The sequence below is a fragment of the Sapajus apella genome, unplaced genomic scaffold, assembly GCF_009761245.1.
Source record: "Sapajus apella isolate SASKATOON/1434 unplaced genomic scaffold, GSC_monkey_1.0 scaffold17, whole genome shotgun sequence".
NCBI classification, from domain to species: Eukaryota; Metazoa; Chordata; class Mammalia; order Primates; family Cebidae; genus Sapajus; species Sapajus apella.
In genome coordinates, this window is record NW_022436957.1 from 12,878,343 (window position 1) to 12,895,265 (window position 16,923).

Below are 16,923 nucleotides of genomic sequence, written 5' to 3' on the forward strand. Positions count from 1 at the left end.
TTCCTACCCTGGCTATTTAGCCCCAGGGTGCCAGCTCCTACTATACTACTATGCTGTGCTGTGAAACCACATATCACAATTACTTTCTTACAACCAAACTGTAAGAAAGTATCTTTGTCAGGGACATTTTATTTTATGGAACTAGTTAAAAAGTAGCTTTACCTCACTTCTGGTGACTTGTTGTCTTAGGTTCTTCTTCATTGTATTATGCCCATGATACTGATTTATTATATAATGCTCACTCTGCTGATATCATTCTTCTGGAAGATGCCATAAGTTCATCTAATCATTTCATCAGATGTTAATGGAATGTGCTTACTGTAGGCCCACACTTTGCTGAGAACTATGGGAGCACAAAGATTGTGATGTGATCCTTATTCTGTAGTTCCTTCATTCTGTGTTACCCACTCACAGCAGTCATGCCCAACACTATCTATTCTATAGTCTCTCATGGTTCTTACAACTGAGTCATTTTCCATGTGTCTCATTTAAACCCATTTCTTCATGCTTTATTGATACAGGTTGTAGGCAATAAACTGGTCATGATGTTTCTAATAACTAAAAATATAGCCCAGTTTTCCCCTGGGGGGCTCAGTTATGCTTGCTTTCTAGGTTCCTGAGCAATGGAATCCTCATTTCTCTTCTCTGCTGTCCTCTATTGTGCTGTGCCTAGTTTTTTCTTTTTTTTTGTTTTGTTTTTGTTTTTTTTGAGAAAGAGTCTTGCTCTGTCACCCAGGCTGGAGTGCAGTGAGCATGATCTTGGCTCACTGCAACCTCTGACTTCTGGGTTTAAGCAATTCTCCTGCCTCAACCTCCTGAGAAGCTGGGACTACAGGTGCGTGCCACCACATCTGGCTAATTTTTGTAGTTTTAGTGGAGACAGGGCTTCACCATGTTGGCCAAGCTGGTCTTGAACTCCTGACCTCTTGATCTGCCTGCCTCAGCCTCCCAAAGTGCTGGAATTACAAGCATGAGCCACTGTGCCCAGCCTGCACTATGACTTTAAGGAAGCACTCCTGAGGGGTCAAGGTAGGAGTGAATGTGGATTGGGAGGGTGCCCAAATGTACTACCATGTTAATGGGAAAGGACAATGAAGGACACTAACCAGGGGTTGGGCTCAGGGAGGCAGCCTGACAGAGGATTTAAGAGCATGGGCTTGGGGTTTCAAATTCCATCTCTGCCTCTTACTGGCTTTGTGACTTTGGGTAAGTTAGTCTCTCTGTGCCTCAATTTCATCATCTGTAAAATGAGGATCATGGTAGTATCCATTTTCATAGGGTTGTGATGATTAAATTAGTAAAGATCTCTAAAGCACTTAGAATGACGCCCGGTGCATGGTCAACCCTCAACAACATTTAGCTGTTATAATTGTCATCAGCACAGGACTAGTGAAACGGAGGTGGGATCTAGCTGGCAAACATAGAACAGACTCCAGATAGCTAAAAATTAGTTGCCACAAGCCCAGAATGAGTGCTGAACTGGCTTGCTAAACCACTTGTAGTAGAAGCACGTTGTTACCCTCATCTGTGATCTTTCATGGGCTGTCCCTCTGCCTACATGAGGGATTGGCAAATTATAGCCTACAGGCCAAATCCAGATGGTCACCTGTTTCTATAAATAATGAAAATGCAAAGGAGAATCAGTTAGCAAGAGGCACACATAGGACATCTGCAACCTTCTCCATCAGGGAACATGAGTCTCGAGAATCCTGCCATAGATCAAAAGAATGACAATGAGAAGAATCAATGGACAGATGGATAGGCCTCCCCATCAGCCTTTAACCCTCCTGCTCTTATATCAAGGATCACATGCCTATGGTTTCTGATTTTTCCTTGAGGACCTTTCACCGAGATGATCTGTCTTTCAGACTTTACTAGCAAAACTCTGAGCAGTATCTTTCATACAACTGGCAGCTTCAAAGGTTTGCAGTGGATAGGCCTCCCCATCTCTGTTTTGCAAGCATAATTAAAAGAAGCCAGACTAGGCCTCACCACAGTAGTGCACCTTGAAGGAGGGGAAGAAGGAAACAAGCCTGTCCAGAGAAAACAGGGTAAAGGAATTTTTCTTCCCAACTCCCTCCTAAATACCCTGCTCTGCCCAGCAGATTTTGTAGGTATCAGTAGTGTGTTGATAAACCTTCTCCTCTGCGGGTTGGGGGAAAGCCCCAATTTGCAGCCCTTGTTGCTGTCTGTTTTGTGAATGCTCCCACCATGCTGACTGCAAGTGGAGTTGGGGAGAGATGTGTATCTTCGGCTCACTAACACTAGCATGCTCCGTGGTACACAGCTTCACTTGCCTCTGAATCCTTGTATCAGGATTCTATGTGCCAGGCAACAAGAACTTTTTTCTTTATGTATCATGCCAATAATTTTAGTCTAGGGCACTGTTTCAGCCCAATCCCAGAATGTGCTGTTAGAAATGGGGCCATATTTTTGAAGTTGCTAGAGGCGAAACTTCCCTCTTGTTTACATTTAACTTGTGCCACTAGGTGGCACTTTAAGGACATTACAGAAAATTGGCTCTACTGGATTTTTTTTTTTTTTTAAATTGTATTTTGGGCTCTGGTGTACATGTGCACATTCCGCATCCTGCAGGATTGTTGCATAGGTATATACATGCCATGGTGGTTTCCTGTCTCCAGCCCATCCCCGCCCTCTCCCCCTACGCCATTGCGCCTACATCAGCCATTGCTCCCTGTGTTATTGCTCCTCATCCTCCACCCCCACTGTCCCTCTCCTCCCCTCCCCCACACCTACCCCAGTGAGTGTTGTTTTCTTCCCTGTGCCCAAGTGTTCTCATTGTTCATCACCCCCCTATGAGTGAAAACATGCGGTGTTTGATTTTCTGTTCTTATGTCAGTTTGCTGAGAATGATGGTTTCTAGATTAATCTATGTTTCTACAAAGGACATGAACTCTTCGGATTTTATGGCTGCATAGTATTCAGTGGTGTATATGTACCACATTTTCTTTGTCCAGTCTATCATTGATGGGCATTTGGGTTGGTTCCAGGTCTTTACTATTGTAAACAGTGCCGCAACAAACATATGTGTGCGTGTGTCTTTATAATAGAGCAATTTATAATCCTTTGGGTATAATACCCAGTAATGGGATTGCTGGGTCTAATGGAATTTCTATTTCTAGATCCTTGAGGAATTGCTGCACTGTCTTCCATAATGGTTGAACTAATTTACACTCTCTCCAACACTGTAAAAGCGTTCCTATTTCTCCACATCCTCTCCAGCATCTGTTGTCTCCAGATTTTTTAATGATCTCCATTCTAACTGGCATGAGATGATATCTCAATGTGGTTTTTATTTGCATTTCTCTAATGACCAGTGATGATGAGCATTTTTTCATGTTTGTTGGCCGCATATATGTCTTCTTTTGAAAAGTGTCTGTTCATATCCTTTGCCCACTTTTGAATGAGTTTGTTTGTTTTTTTCTTGTAAACTTACTTTAGTTCTTTGTAGATTCTGGATATTAGCCCTTTTTCAGATGGATAGATTGCAAAATTTTTTTCCCCATTCTGTTCGTTGCTGGTTCACTCTAATGGTTGCTTCTTTTGCTGTGCAGAAGCTCTTAAGTTTAATTAGATCCCATCTGTCTATTTTGGCTTTTTTTGCCATTGCTTTTGGTGTTTTAGTCATGAAGTCCTTGCCTATGCCTATGTCCTGAATGGTTTTGCCTAGGTTTTTTTCTAGGGTTTTTATGGTGTTAGGTCTTATGTTTAAATCTTTAATCCATCTGGAGTTAATTTTTGTATAAGGTGTAAGGAAGTGGTCCAGTTTCAGCTTTCTGCATATGGCTAGCCAGTTTTCCCAACACCATTTATTAAACAGGGAATCCTTTTCCCATTGCTTGTTTTTGTCAGGTTTGTCAAAGATCAGATGGTTGCAGATGTGTGGTGGTGTTTCCAAGGCCTCTGTTCTGTTCCATTAGTATATATCTCTGTTTTGGTACCAGTACCATCCTGTTTTGATTACTGTAGTCTTGTAGTATAGTTTGAAGTCAGGTAGCATGATGCCTCCAGCTTTGCTCTTTTTGCTTAGGATTGTCTTGGCTATGTGGGCTCTGTTTTGGTTCCATATGAAGTTTAAAGTGTTTTTTTTCTAGTTCTGTGAAGAAGGTCCATGGTAACTTGATGGGGATAGCATTGAATCTATAAATTACTTTGGGCAGTATGGCCATTTTCACAATACTCATTCTTCCTCACCATGAGCAGGGAGTGTTTTTCCATCTGTTTGTGTCCTCTCTTATTTCCTTGGGCAGTGGTTTGTAGTTCTCCTTGAAGAGATGTTTTACATCCTTTGTTAGTTGTAGTAATATTCTGTTTCTTGATTTCGGTGCTGATTACATGCATGTGTTCTGCTTGTGAAAATTCATTGAGTTGCACATTAAATGTGCAACTTGTTCTTCAACATGCATGTTGTACGTCAATAATGTGCAACTCAGTGAATTTTCACAAGCAGAACACATGCATGTAATCAGCACCCAAATCAAGAAACAGAATATTGGTAGCACCCCAGAAGCCCTCCTTGTACTGTTTTCTAGTCACTGTCTCTTATTCTTAGGGTTACTACTATTCTGACTTCTAACAGCATAAATTAGTTGGACCTGTGTTATACTTTAAGTGGAATTATGCAGTATGTACTCTTTGTCTGGCTTCTTTTTATTAAATGATGTTTGTGTCATTTATTCACACTGTTGAATGTAATTGAGATCATTGCTGTGTACTATTCCATTGTATGTGCAAATACAACACTAATTTCTACTATTGATGGATAGTTTTGTAGTTTTCAGATTTGGGCAATTATGAATAGTGTTGCTGTGAACATTTGTATCCAAGTTGTTGAGTGGATGAGTGTTTTCATTTCTCTTGGGTATATACCTAAGAGTAGAATTTCTGGGTCATAGTGTAGGCATATGTTCAGCTTTAGAAGGTACTGCCAAACAGTTTTACGAAGTGTTTGTACTGATTTACACTCCATTAATGGTGTTCCCACTCCAGTTCCACGTCCTCATCAATGGTGAATTTATTTTATGGCTGGCTCCTAACTGTTAACATAATTTTTATAGCTCCCTTTCTGGCCAGCTATTTCTAATTGAAAATTTTTAAAGCCACATTATTCTGATGGACATGGCTCATGCAGGAAGGGCTATGTCAACCCAAAAGGGGACATTTATCACAGTCTAAGTGTGAACTATTAGTAAGTCAGAAAGGATGTTACTGTAGCACTCTATCACACCAAAGGAACTAGGAAAGGAATTCAGATTTAAGTGTGATAAAATATTGGTTCATAGGCTAGGACTCTGAGGCATTTTGAAATTTGTATATACATTTGTTATTATTGCCATGCCTATATATGTCAGGGATTGGAACCCAGCAGAAAGGATTTCTAAAGGCCTCATAACGAGGTACCTTTCAATTGTGCTGCTGGTGGGTACCTGTTTAGTAAGGGTCTCTTTGGTTTGGCAAGACGCATGCATGAGGCATCTTTCTTCAACCCCATCCCTGGGGAGTATGAGTCTCTAGAGAATCCTGCTTTAGATCACCTTACCTTTGAGGCTCATGTTGTTGACTCTGCAGATGTTGTTATAATATGGCTTTAGGTATGTGAGGTAGAGAGTGCAGTTCAGACTTGACTCAGAATTCTGTTCTATTACTAGAAATTGGATATAGAAGAACAAAACCCAGGTCATGGTTAAAATGTTTGTCTTTCAGACCAAAATAAAATGCTCAGAGTACTTTAGTTGTAACAGTAGGTCTATTTCGTGGGTGTTGTCCATAATCTAATGGGTTCCAGGAATCTCCAGGGCATTCTGCCTTGTGCTAAATCCAGTGACCAGCTGCCCATTATAGTCACTGGTACCCACTTTCACCAAAGTTGTCCCTCAGCCCCTCAATCAGTGTTTTCCTGAGTGTCTCTAATGTTGGATTGGTCTGCTGAGGGGAGTCCCCACCAGAGGTGTTCACTGCAAACTGCCTGAGATATCTATGCTAAGGCAGCCATGAAACATGAAAGTCTGAAAGGGATTTTATTTTAAAATTTTCTCCCCCTCAATATTAGTAGCAATAATACCCAGCAGCACAGATTTAGACTGTGGATAGCCTGCTTTGTGGGATCTGCTTATAATGTAAATTGGAGCCAGCATTTTTCTCAGCCTAGGTTTTCATCTCTTTCACAAGGGGAAAATGCCTTTATGTAGGATTGGCTGCTGCCTGCAGTAGGAGGAACTACGCCTGGGAAACCAATCATAATTTTAATCCTAATGATGATAGTAGCTGCCATTGTCAAACAGTTATTATGTAATTGTGGACAGATATTTTGCTTAATCTTTATAATATTGTGAGTTAGGTGGATTATCCTACCTTGTAGATGAAGAAATTGCAGCTCAGGGAGGCTAAGCATGTGACCAACTCACACAGCGAGCAAGTGCAAAACCTGGGTTTGACTCCAGAGCCTATACCTTGTAACTGTTCTGTGTTCTGTGGCTCCAGTTACTAAGGGATGAATTACTGACTTCTTCTTCAGTGGAGTACAAAACAATATTGGGTTCATTGCTGGCTTATTCCACACATTGATTAGAGGACCTGTTGTTTGCTGGCATTCAGCTTAGATACCAGGAAAATGATAGTGAAGCAAAACAGATCCTGCCCTCCAGGTGCTTACCATTCGTTCATCATGTCCTGTTTCATCACAGGTGACTTGAGTCATGGATTTTAGTAATCATTCTTGCTGAGAATTCAGTCTTTTGGACCTTCTTGAGGCTCTGTTTACCCCTCTCTTTGAGCCTGGTTGGGGAATGATGGGGTGGAACAGTGGTGCACTAGGCCATTGGTTCTGTGTCTTCTACTACTGGGTTTACCAAATGGCTTTCTGATGTGTTCTTGCCCAGCTGAGATGGGGAGCAGGTGAAAACTAGGCACCAAATGATATTTAGAATACTGACAGAATGCTGGAAAGGCCCTGGAAGCAGCAGCAGGATTGTCTACTCATCTGCCTAGAATTTAGCTGCTGCTTTTGTGATCCCCATTCTTGGAATCCACCTGGATCCTTGAATGATAAACAAAGCTGAGTTTCTTCTTCTGACCTGCCAATATTGCATACCTAAAAAAAAGTTACCTATTATCCAAACCTTAGCAAAGTTCTACAGTTAGACTTTTTTTGTCTTTTTTTTTTTTTTGAGAGTCTTGCTCTGTCACTCATGCTGGAATGTGGAGTGCTGTAGCTAGATTTCGGCCCACTGCAACCTTTGCCTCCTGGGTTCTCTTGCCTCAGCCTCCTGAGTAGCTGGGATTACAGCAGTGCACCACCACACCCAGCTAATGTTTGTATTTTTAGTAGAAACAGGGTTTCATCATGTTGGCTAGGCTTGTCTCAAACTCCTGGTGTCAAGTGATCTGCCTCCCAAACTGCTGGGATTACAGGCATGAGCCACCATGCCCAGCCAGACTATTCATTTTTTAAGTGGGATTTGACTTTTTTGTTGTTGTTGTTGTTGTTGCAAATTTGACTTTGAAACAAAATCTTACTGCTGAAGACTTTGCCCAGCTGCAAATATTTATCTATAGAACCATGTGGCATATACCGCCATTCCCTCCATGGTGAATGGATGAGAAACAAGAAGCCTAGTTAGTTATTGCAAGAGCATCTGTGGCCTTGCCCAGACTAGGGCCTTGGAGACTTAGGTTTTCTCATCTCTTAAATGAAGAGTTTGGACCATCAATGGTCCCTGGTGTTGATCTGGGCTCGCTACATAAAAATCACCTAGGGAGCTTGTTAAAATACAAGTTTCTAATGCTCCATTCCTAGGGGATTCTGATGAGGGAAGTCTGGAATAGCATCTACAAGTCTGTAATTTATAAAAAGTTCCTCAGATAATTATCCTGTGCCAGTTATATTTGGGAGCCACTGGCCTAGAGGGTCTAGGACAAACAATTGAGTTGGGGAGAAACTTCTCCCAATTCAGGGAATATTTACATGCCTGGAGCAGGTTCCATATGGGTGAACTAACCCAGTTATGATGCAGGGATAAATTGGAGCCAGAGGATGGAAGACCTTTAACTAGCTGAGGAATTGTGTTGCGTGCCATAGGCCTTGAGGAGCCAGTGAAGGGCTTTGAGAAAAAGCATTTTGATTAGATGGTGCTTTACAGGATTAATTTCTCATTGGTGTGTAGGGTAGATCAGACTAGGCTAGAACTGAAGGTTGGAAAAAGACCCATTGAAGTCTTTACAGTGGCCCAGGTGAGAAGTGTGATGAGTATCTGGACTCAGATGGGACCAGTGGTATCTTTGTAAAGCTACTCTGCCTCAGTGGAACTGGGATCTGAGACATACTGTTTTAAACTCCTTAAAAAAGCCATAATTTATCAATGTTAGGTTCATCTGCCTTAACTATTGTAATTAACTATTTTTATTGTGTTTTTGTCCAGGAAGTTTTAAAGGAGCCCTGTAAATAAATTCATGCAGAGAAGTAGTCGGCAGCAGCAACAGCTGCTATGGCAGGGAGAAGGGGGCCTCTTCCGGCCAGGCAGCAACCTCGTTCTCACCCTGCCTCCATACTCTAGGCCAAAGCTAGAGGGAAGGGGAGTGCAGCAGGGGCCCCTGGAGTTGGATCTGCCAACCACAGTGGAGAATGCACCTCCCCAAGGGTTAGGTGTGGAACATGGCATTTAGCATTCAAGTCAAATAGAATGTTCTTCCTTTGTTCCTCTAAAATCCAGTCTATAGTAAGTGTTTCTCAAAGTGTGTTCCACAGAACATTAGTTCTTCAGGATGTTAATAGGAGTTACATGAGAATAAGGAGTTGAAACCAAATAAGTTTGGAAACCGATGGGTTAAGCAAAAGCAAGTGAGTTCCTTTACCTCACTGAATTTCAGAGTGTGTAACATGCTATGTGCTCAGTGAATCTCCAAGGGGGAGATGAACCAGGCAGTCTTTCATAAGCTTGTCTGTAGTTTCTTCTTCCCCCTAGGCCAGGGGCTGAAAAATTATGGCTCATAGGCCTAATCTCTCCCACCACTTGTTTTTGTAAGTAAAGTTTATTGGAACACAGTTGTGCTTATTCATTGTATTGTCTGTAGCTGCTTTAGCACAACAGCAGAGTTACAAAGTGGCTACAGAGGCAGTCTGGCCCTCAAAGCCCAAGATATTCACCATCTGCCCATTACAGAAAGGTTTGCCAATCCCTGCTGTACACAATTCATGGAACTGGTGCTTCCTGGTACCCTCCTTCAGAGATGCTACTAGAAGATATATATGGGTTGTTCTAGCACTGCTTTGTGATTAATTGGCCTAATTTTATTCTGTTTCCATACTGCCATCATACCTGCCTCTTGCTTTAAACTACTTTATCTCTCAACCACTTACCCATTATCCAGGATCCAAACCTGGGTTCCATGTGTCCTTTTCTTTCACTTACAACATTCCAAAAATCACCAAGGGTGTCTTCAGTTTCCAATCTGAGTAGCTCTTAAGTCAGCCTGAACCCTTTCCTACCAACCTGGCCTACATGACCATCATCTTTTCTTCTTCAGCATTTGAATTGGGTTCCTTTTCCCCAGGTATGAGTTGCTTCTAGTCCTTTTTACTCACTGGATCTAGCATAACCTTTGTAAAATACAACTCTAGTCAGATTGCTTCCTTACTTAAAATCCTTCAGTGGCCTCTGTGCCCCTCAGGATAAGCTCAGATCCTCAGGATGGATATGTATCAGTCTGGTTGGGCAAACAGAAACTACTCTTGGTATTTCCTACTAGAAGAGATTTAATTTAAGGAATTATGTACTTATGAAAAGGAATAGATATTCCCAGGATTCTACCTGCTGTGGCAGAGGGAAGCATATGGAAATTGGGGTTGGTGTTGAGTGTCTAGCAAATTACCCAGGACAAACCAGGTCTAGGAGCCCATGTGTTAACCCCTGCTGCCCTTCTCCAGCTTCAGCACTCCCATTTTTCTCCTCACTCCTCACCCTTCCTCCACCCTGCAAGATCCCAAATTCCGGATATATCAGAATGCCCTTTCCCCCCCCCAGAAACTGAAAACAACTGACGTTTACGAACTCAAAGTCTCTGCCGGTCAGAAACTTGGGAGTGACTTAGCTGGGTGGTTCCGGGTCACATTCTCTTGTGGGACTTCTGTAAAGATGCCTTTCAGGGCTGTAGTCAGCTGAAGACTTAACTGGAGCTGATGACCCACTTCTAAGATGGCTCACTCACAGGGCTGTTGGCAGGAGGCCTCACTTCTTTGCTGCATGGACCCCTTGTTAGGACTCCTTGGGTATCCTCACAATGTGGCAGCTTACTGTCTCCAAAACAAGCAGTATGAGAGAGAGAGAGAGAAAGAGAGAGAGAGAGAGAGAGAGAGAGAGAGAAAGAGAGAGAGAGAGAGAGAGAGAGAGAGAGAGGGAGAGAGACAGGCAGACAGAGAAACAGAAACAGAGACAAGGAGGAGTATACTAGAGTGTTTTCGGTTCCCTCTCCTGGGAGTATGTTGCAGAGCGTCTCAGGTCAACTTCCCTAGAAGTAGAACCTGAGATGAGGATTCTTGAAAAGTGATTTGTCGAGGGAGTGCTCTTTAGAAAAAAATCCAGGAGGAGAGGGAAAAAAAGTAGGGAAGGGGAAGGAGCCAAGCAATGATGTAGTCTCAGATAAAATCTGACCTTGGCCTGACACATGGGCAGGATTCTGATACATAATTGCATAATAGAGTTAACCCTGCTTGAGATAGGACTGGCCTTTTATATCCTTCTCTAAGTCAGTCATTATAGGCTGTGGAGGTGGGGGTGGGAGATAGGCTCCCATTAGTTGAGAATAAGTCTCTAGAGAAGAGGACAGCTATGAGTCTTCAGTAGCCAACACTCAGAGCAGCTGGGGGATGGTGTGCCAGCCAGGGAAAGGTGACCCAGGTTGGGCCAACGTAGAACCTACTACAGTGGAACTCCCCCTACTCATGTCCCAAGCAGCTACCATGGTCCCTGACACACAAGAGGTATTAAAGAAATATCTGTGTAATTGAATAAATGAATGCACAGAAATGCCTAGCCTCTCTGGACCTGTGTTCATTTCTGGGAAGGCAACTCAGCAGGGGTCATATTATCCCATCAACCATGGGAATGGTCAAAGACCCAGGACAATTTGCCACATCCTGAGTGGCAGCAGTCTCTAAGTACAGGATTTTCATTGCAAAATTAGAATGAAAGTATATTTACTATTTGTGAATAAGGAAGTATTAATATTATAATGTTAGATATATATTTTTAAAAGGAACTTTAGCCCACATTTCAGTGAGCTCTTTGCTAAATGTACATTTTTCTGGTTTGTGACATCCTGACTGGGTACGTGTTGTTACACATGGAACCATGAGGGCAGAACTGCCATTTGCAATATTAATTATAATCCATATATCTGTTTTTTTTTTCCACAAGAATCAATCACTGGATTTAAGTTCAGAAAACCAAAATTTTGGACAAGGCCTATTATCATGGTGTCAGAGTTGTTCCCCCCAACCCCAAATACACAGAGGAGGAAGAGAACCACTGAGGCCCCCTGTTTTCTCGGATTATTCTTCAAAAATTGGTAACTTAGAAAAGTCTCAAGAAATAGCAAAGAAACCTCCCAACCTTATTCTGCTTTCCACATGCCAAGCCTAACATAAGCCTCACACTACTTTTATGAAGGAAAGCTTATTGTAAAGAGGGTCTTTTGCATGCTTCAATCTCATCTTTAGTTTTTCTTATCACAAAGCTGGTTATCTTTGCCTATCTCTTTTCCTGGGATAACGTCTGGCTCTGTCAAGGCTGTGCTTTATTCTGGGACCTTCCTGAAGCCTGTGTCCTAGGTCCCTTCTGAGATTCGCTCCTCTGAATGCTTGATAGATGAATCAATTTAGGGGATGGATGGTCAGATTTAGCCTGACATAACACCATGCAGTAGTGTGTTACCAGATATAGAGCTGGAAAACCCAGGCCTTTGCATACAACTTCAGGAAGATAAATTTGCAAATGAAAAACATTTTAAGACACATCTCCATCTGCTTCCTCAACCCCTACCCCATTGTTTGTGTTTTTAGAGATGTTTAAGAGAAAAGGAGGCAATAACAAAGATGCTCTGTTACTTTTGCTGTGCTTGGAATCCTCATTATGTTGAAAAAGCATCCATTTATCATCTCCTTCAGTATTTCCACAAGGAGACTTTGCTCATCTCACCAGGGAACGGAGTGGTAGAGCAAACACTTCTCTGTCCACCTGGTGATGGAGGAGAACCAACTAACTGAAAGGTAGAGAGCCTGAAACTGTTATCCTCTCTCTGCTTACCTGCTGCAAGATATCACTGCATACCTGTGGTCCTCGCAGGAGGCCATATGCCTAGACTTTGGCCAGAACATATATTACATTCCAAGCAATAGATTTCCAGGTAAAAGGCAAGAAGAGGCCTCAGGTTCAAGTAGGATTCTTCAGCATGGTTCATAGGAGACCCTGCATTCAGGTGGTTACTAGGTCCTCTCTTAGCTGTTAATAAAGCTGACTTTTGGCTCATAGAGCTTGGAGTATGCCTCCATTTATATGAACCTCCAGGGAAAGTAGGGTAAGGGCTTGCATTCCCCAGACTCCTGACAGTGAATGGCTCCTGGACAGCTTTTCTTAGTTGTTTCCCAAGTACTTCAAATTCAGTCTGCCTAAAGACAAGTTCCCCTCACTCCTGCTTCTCCTATGTTTCTCATCTTGACGATTGACCTCAGTATTCTTGTGGTAGCCCCGGCTGAAATTATGGATGTTGGAGCATGGGAGTCCCTTTGTGAGCTTACTTTTGGGTCTTTCTCGCCATTCCCACACATTGCTCTTTTAGCCCAGGCCTCAGCTGAGACATCAACTGCTCCTGAGTCTTTGCAGACCTATGAGGCTGGGTGCTTCTGAAGTCCTAATACTTGCCCTCCACAGTCCACTGAAGCAAGTTGGCTTTGTCACTTCCCTGTTGCTCCCACTAGACTTCAAGCTTCTCTTAAGCAGGGTCTGTGTCTTGGTCATCCTTGAGTGCCAGTGCTAGCACAGGGCCTGCCTGTAGTAGCTGCTTAATAAATATGTCTTGAATGAGTAACATCCAGGCCTTGAGAGCACCTAAGACTGCATAGAAATCAAGGCCTGCATTCAGACTCTATTTGTGTGATTTTGGGTGAGTTCCTTAACTTCTAGATCTTCAATTTCTTCACCAATAAGATGGGGATAATAACTACTTCCTAGGGCTATGATGATGAATTGCAATAATCCATGCAAAGCCCTTTGATTAATGTATGACACATAGTAAGTGTTGTATGCATCATAGTACCTATTAACAACAACAACAACAACAACAATATAGTTACTTTAATGGAAGAGAGAAAGCAATAAGAACTAGTTGGAACTAGAAATCAGGAATGTTGAGTGCTTGCATAGTAGATTTAGAGGAGATGGGGAGTTGCTTGGGACAAAGTGTAGTAACACATGGAATTACCCTGAGAGAATGAACAGGGAGGGAAAAGTGGGTGGGGAACTAAAGACAGAATTTTGAGAAATCCTACATTTGAGGGATAAGAAGAGTCAAAACAGGAAAAAGAATTATTGCAGTTAGGAGATTGCAGCTTCTCAGATGCCAGGGGCAGGAGTTAAAAAAAGGTAGTCAAAGGCACTATACTGGGCAGAAGATCAATGAGGAGAAGACAGGAAGAGGCAGCTATAATGTGGGAGTATGTTAGCACCCTTGGGAACTAGCCATTTCAGTGGAGTCAGAGGGAGAAGCCACACTCTGAAGGAGGTTAGAGAAGGCCAGGTTAGGGACGAAGTGGGCACATGAAGTCAGTTTGTTGTGCTTCAATGTGTGTTTCTGTAATGACAATTACCTGTGGATCAGTAGGTGACTGGTGTCAGTATGATGTAGAAGTCATGTTGGTTCATATGTAGGGTTCCTTCTCAGCACATGAATGTTTTGGCATCACTGGCTACTAGTGGCTGAAAGCAAACTACTGTAACATAGCTGTAGGCAGAAGACTGGGGGAAATGGGGGACATAGGGAGCTGCTCATGAGGCCCAGTTACCCTGTTCTTCCACTTCACTGATTGGCACCTGATCTGTCTTGAAGTGCTTTGGTGACATTCCTTGCCAATTTTTGTGAGTCTAGTCACTGATTCCATCCCACTCAACACCCTCAACCCTTCTGATAACTCCTTTGACTACAGTCTCTCTTCCTTTTTTAAGGTAAAGGGCCATATTTACTAAAGTGTTTTTTTTCCCTCAAACTGTATCCAGCTTTATTAAAAATACTTTTTGTAAACAATCATGGTATTTTAGGCAGGACATGAATGACAATCATTAACAGTATACAACTTTCAGACTCCCTCCTTCAATGGGCTTCCAAAACCAGAAACCCATAATAAAACCCAATGAAGTCTTCATTTGGTGCCCTGAAGAGGGAAAGTTCAGAGTCAGGCTTGACATTTCATATTCAACATGTTGTTCAAGAACTTTCCATGAGCTGACCTTGACTTTCAGGAAATGACACAAAAATGGCAGACTTTATCTGAAGATCCACAATCTAGAAACAGAGCACTGGTCTTTCAAAAGTTCTCACTGGAAAGTCCAGATTCCCAGCCTGACTGGTAACCAGTTATTAGGGGCCAGACCCCAACAGGGAGAGGGTTTGAGGGAGTTAAGTGTATACTGAAGGCAGAGAGGGAGGGGGGACATTAAGAGGAGTTTCTTTCTCCGTGCCACAAGGCATTTGTGCCAAGGTGACTGTGTGTGTCAATGTCAGACAGTCCCTCCTCCTGGGAACCAGGAAGATGTCTTACAAAACTAGAAGGGAAAGGTGTTTCCTCCACATCAGTCCAGCTTCAGATACATACTGTTAGTGACATATGCCACTTCTCCATAAAACAACAATGACGTGTTCAGTGTGCTAACAACATGGCTTAAAAGAAAAAAACAATTCTGCATTTTTATAAAACTTAATAAAAAATGAGTACTTCAGATTGCACAGTCACCAGAAGTACACAGTTATCAAAAATGCACACGCTTCCCTTGACATCCCCAGTGCCTTCAACTTTCTGTGCCTGTTCTGTTTTGGCCTCTGCATTTTCTGTGTGGTTATTCCCCTCCTTGCCACCGTGGGCTTTTTTCCCTTTTTCCCCTTTAGCTTCTCTCCCTTCTTTGCAGGGGCTTCTTTAGGCTTGGGCTTTGGAGGAGTAGGTTTGGCAGACAACCTTGCAGATTTTCTCTGTGGTTCATCCTCACTTTGGCTTTATCTTCTTTAGTGTCCCCTTCAGCTTTTCTCTTGGGCATGGTGGTGGCAACTGCAGTGGAATGTAGGTGCTGGATCTGGGAATGCAGCAGCGTGTGGGCTTTGGTTGGCCTGGGGGATAGTTCTCACCTCTTCTTCATACTGTTCATAGAGTATTTCTTTATTAGAGACTTAACATTTAAAAATATCACAGTGTTTTAAATGATGATGATTGTTTTTGTTGGTGCTCAAATTAAAATCATTTTTTTCTAACCCTGTTTTTTTATAAGCCTCGTTATTTTTAGAGTTTGTTGTTGCAAAGCATTAGCTTTTTAGACATACACATATTCAATTATAGAATAAATTCCCGTGATTCCTTTTCCTAAGGTTGAACAATCTGGGAAGGAGGAATGGGAGGGTATAGAATCATCTATGGGAGGTTTTTCCCAAGGATCAGCAGACATAAGCATTCTTGGCTGCAAGGTGGCCTAAATCAGTTTTCCCTTGGCGATTATCTTCCTAAGTGCTCTTTGTTATGTATTTAGGTGATTGTGTTTTTGCATTTCTGTCCTCTCTCTGATCTCTTGCTACAGTCTGAACAAGTGTTGGAGGCCGAGTTACCCCCACAGCTGAGCAGAGCCCCATCCCAGGCTGCAGAAAGTAGTCCCTCAAAGAAGGTAAGGTCAGCCTCAGGATGCTATCAGATGGTGTTGTAATTCCCACCCCTGGGCTTCTTATCTCTATTGGCAGATCTATTGTTTGGAGGTTTCTGTGTCCTGAAATGAATGTCAGTGATCCAGATTTCCTAGAATATGGGTTCTTTGTGAAGATTGGGGTCCTGAAGAATCCTGGGCTTGACCCTTGATGTCATTTTGTATATGACAGTACATACTCACCTTCTTAACTCCCCAGCTAAACACGGTGACCCTGTTTTTGGCAAGATCATAAAGGGCTGTGGGGAGGGACACATGTATTTAGCAAAACCCCATTTACCTGCTAAGCCTCTGTGAGCACCTCTTGGGGTGGGGTAGCTCTTTTTCTTGGTCTTTGTACCATGGTTTCCTCTTGCATCCTGTCATTTTCACCTGACATCTGCCCAGCCATGCTGCTGGGACACCTGTCATTTACTCAGTAAGTACCCATCATTCATCATACTTTCCATTCATCTCCTCACCCTCTTCTTGTCCTTCTCCCAGGCTCTTCTACCTTCAGAGAAAGTGGGCCTTGGGCTCAGGAGCACAGGTGAGGCAGAGTCCTCCAAGGAAGTGGAACAACTGTGTCCTTCCAGAATACAGTGTGTCTCCTTTTCTTGACTTTATGTAGGAATTGGGGGTAGGAGAATGATGAGCATGTGACTAAGACTTTTAAAAACTTCCAAAGCTTAGGTTTTAAAAGGCTCCAAAGTGAGGCAGGAGCCTATCTTGTCTTCAGTTAGAAAAGGCCCCATGGGGTGAGATGCACCCAGGGTCTGTGTGAGTTTCAGGTGACAAGAAGTAATAGACTTCTTGAAACATTTAAAAAGTAAAAGAAAAAAGGGAAGACCACTGGACTCTGATGCCTGTGCCCCCCAGTTCTTGCTGAGCTATGGGTCAATAGATGGAGCACCCTCCTGATCTTGGGATTGGGGCCAAAGGAATGTGGGACACTGGCAAGAAGAGTGGAAGGAAC

The 16,923-nt window shown here is 42.7% G+C and overlaps 1 protein-coding gene across 9 annotated transcripts in view; it reads left to right on the top strand.

Moving 5' to 3' along the window:
• Positions 1 to 16,923, top strand: part of REPS2 (RALBP1 associated Eps domain containing 2) — a 221,826-nt gene that overhangs the window by 184,393 nt on the left and 20,510 nt on the right. For 7 of the 9 annotated variants that reach the window (XM_032285998.1, XM_032286002.1, XM_032285999.1 and 4 more), the window contains one exon: positions 15,849 to 15,932. In XM_032285998.1, the coding sequence (XP_032141889.1) occupies positions 15,849 to 15,932 (84 nt within the window). Of the gene's footprint in view, positions 1 to 4,802; positions 7,235 to 15,848; positions 15,933 to 16,451; positions 16,498 to 16,923 lie in introns of those variants that run through there. The other 2 variants (XR_004271124.1, XM_032286005.1) reach the window with 2 other exon arrangements.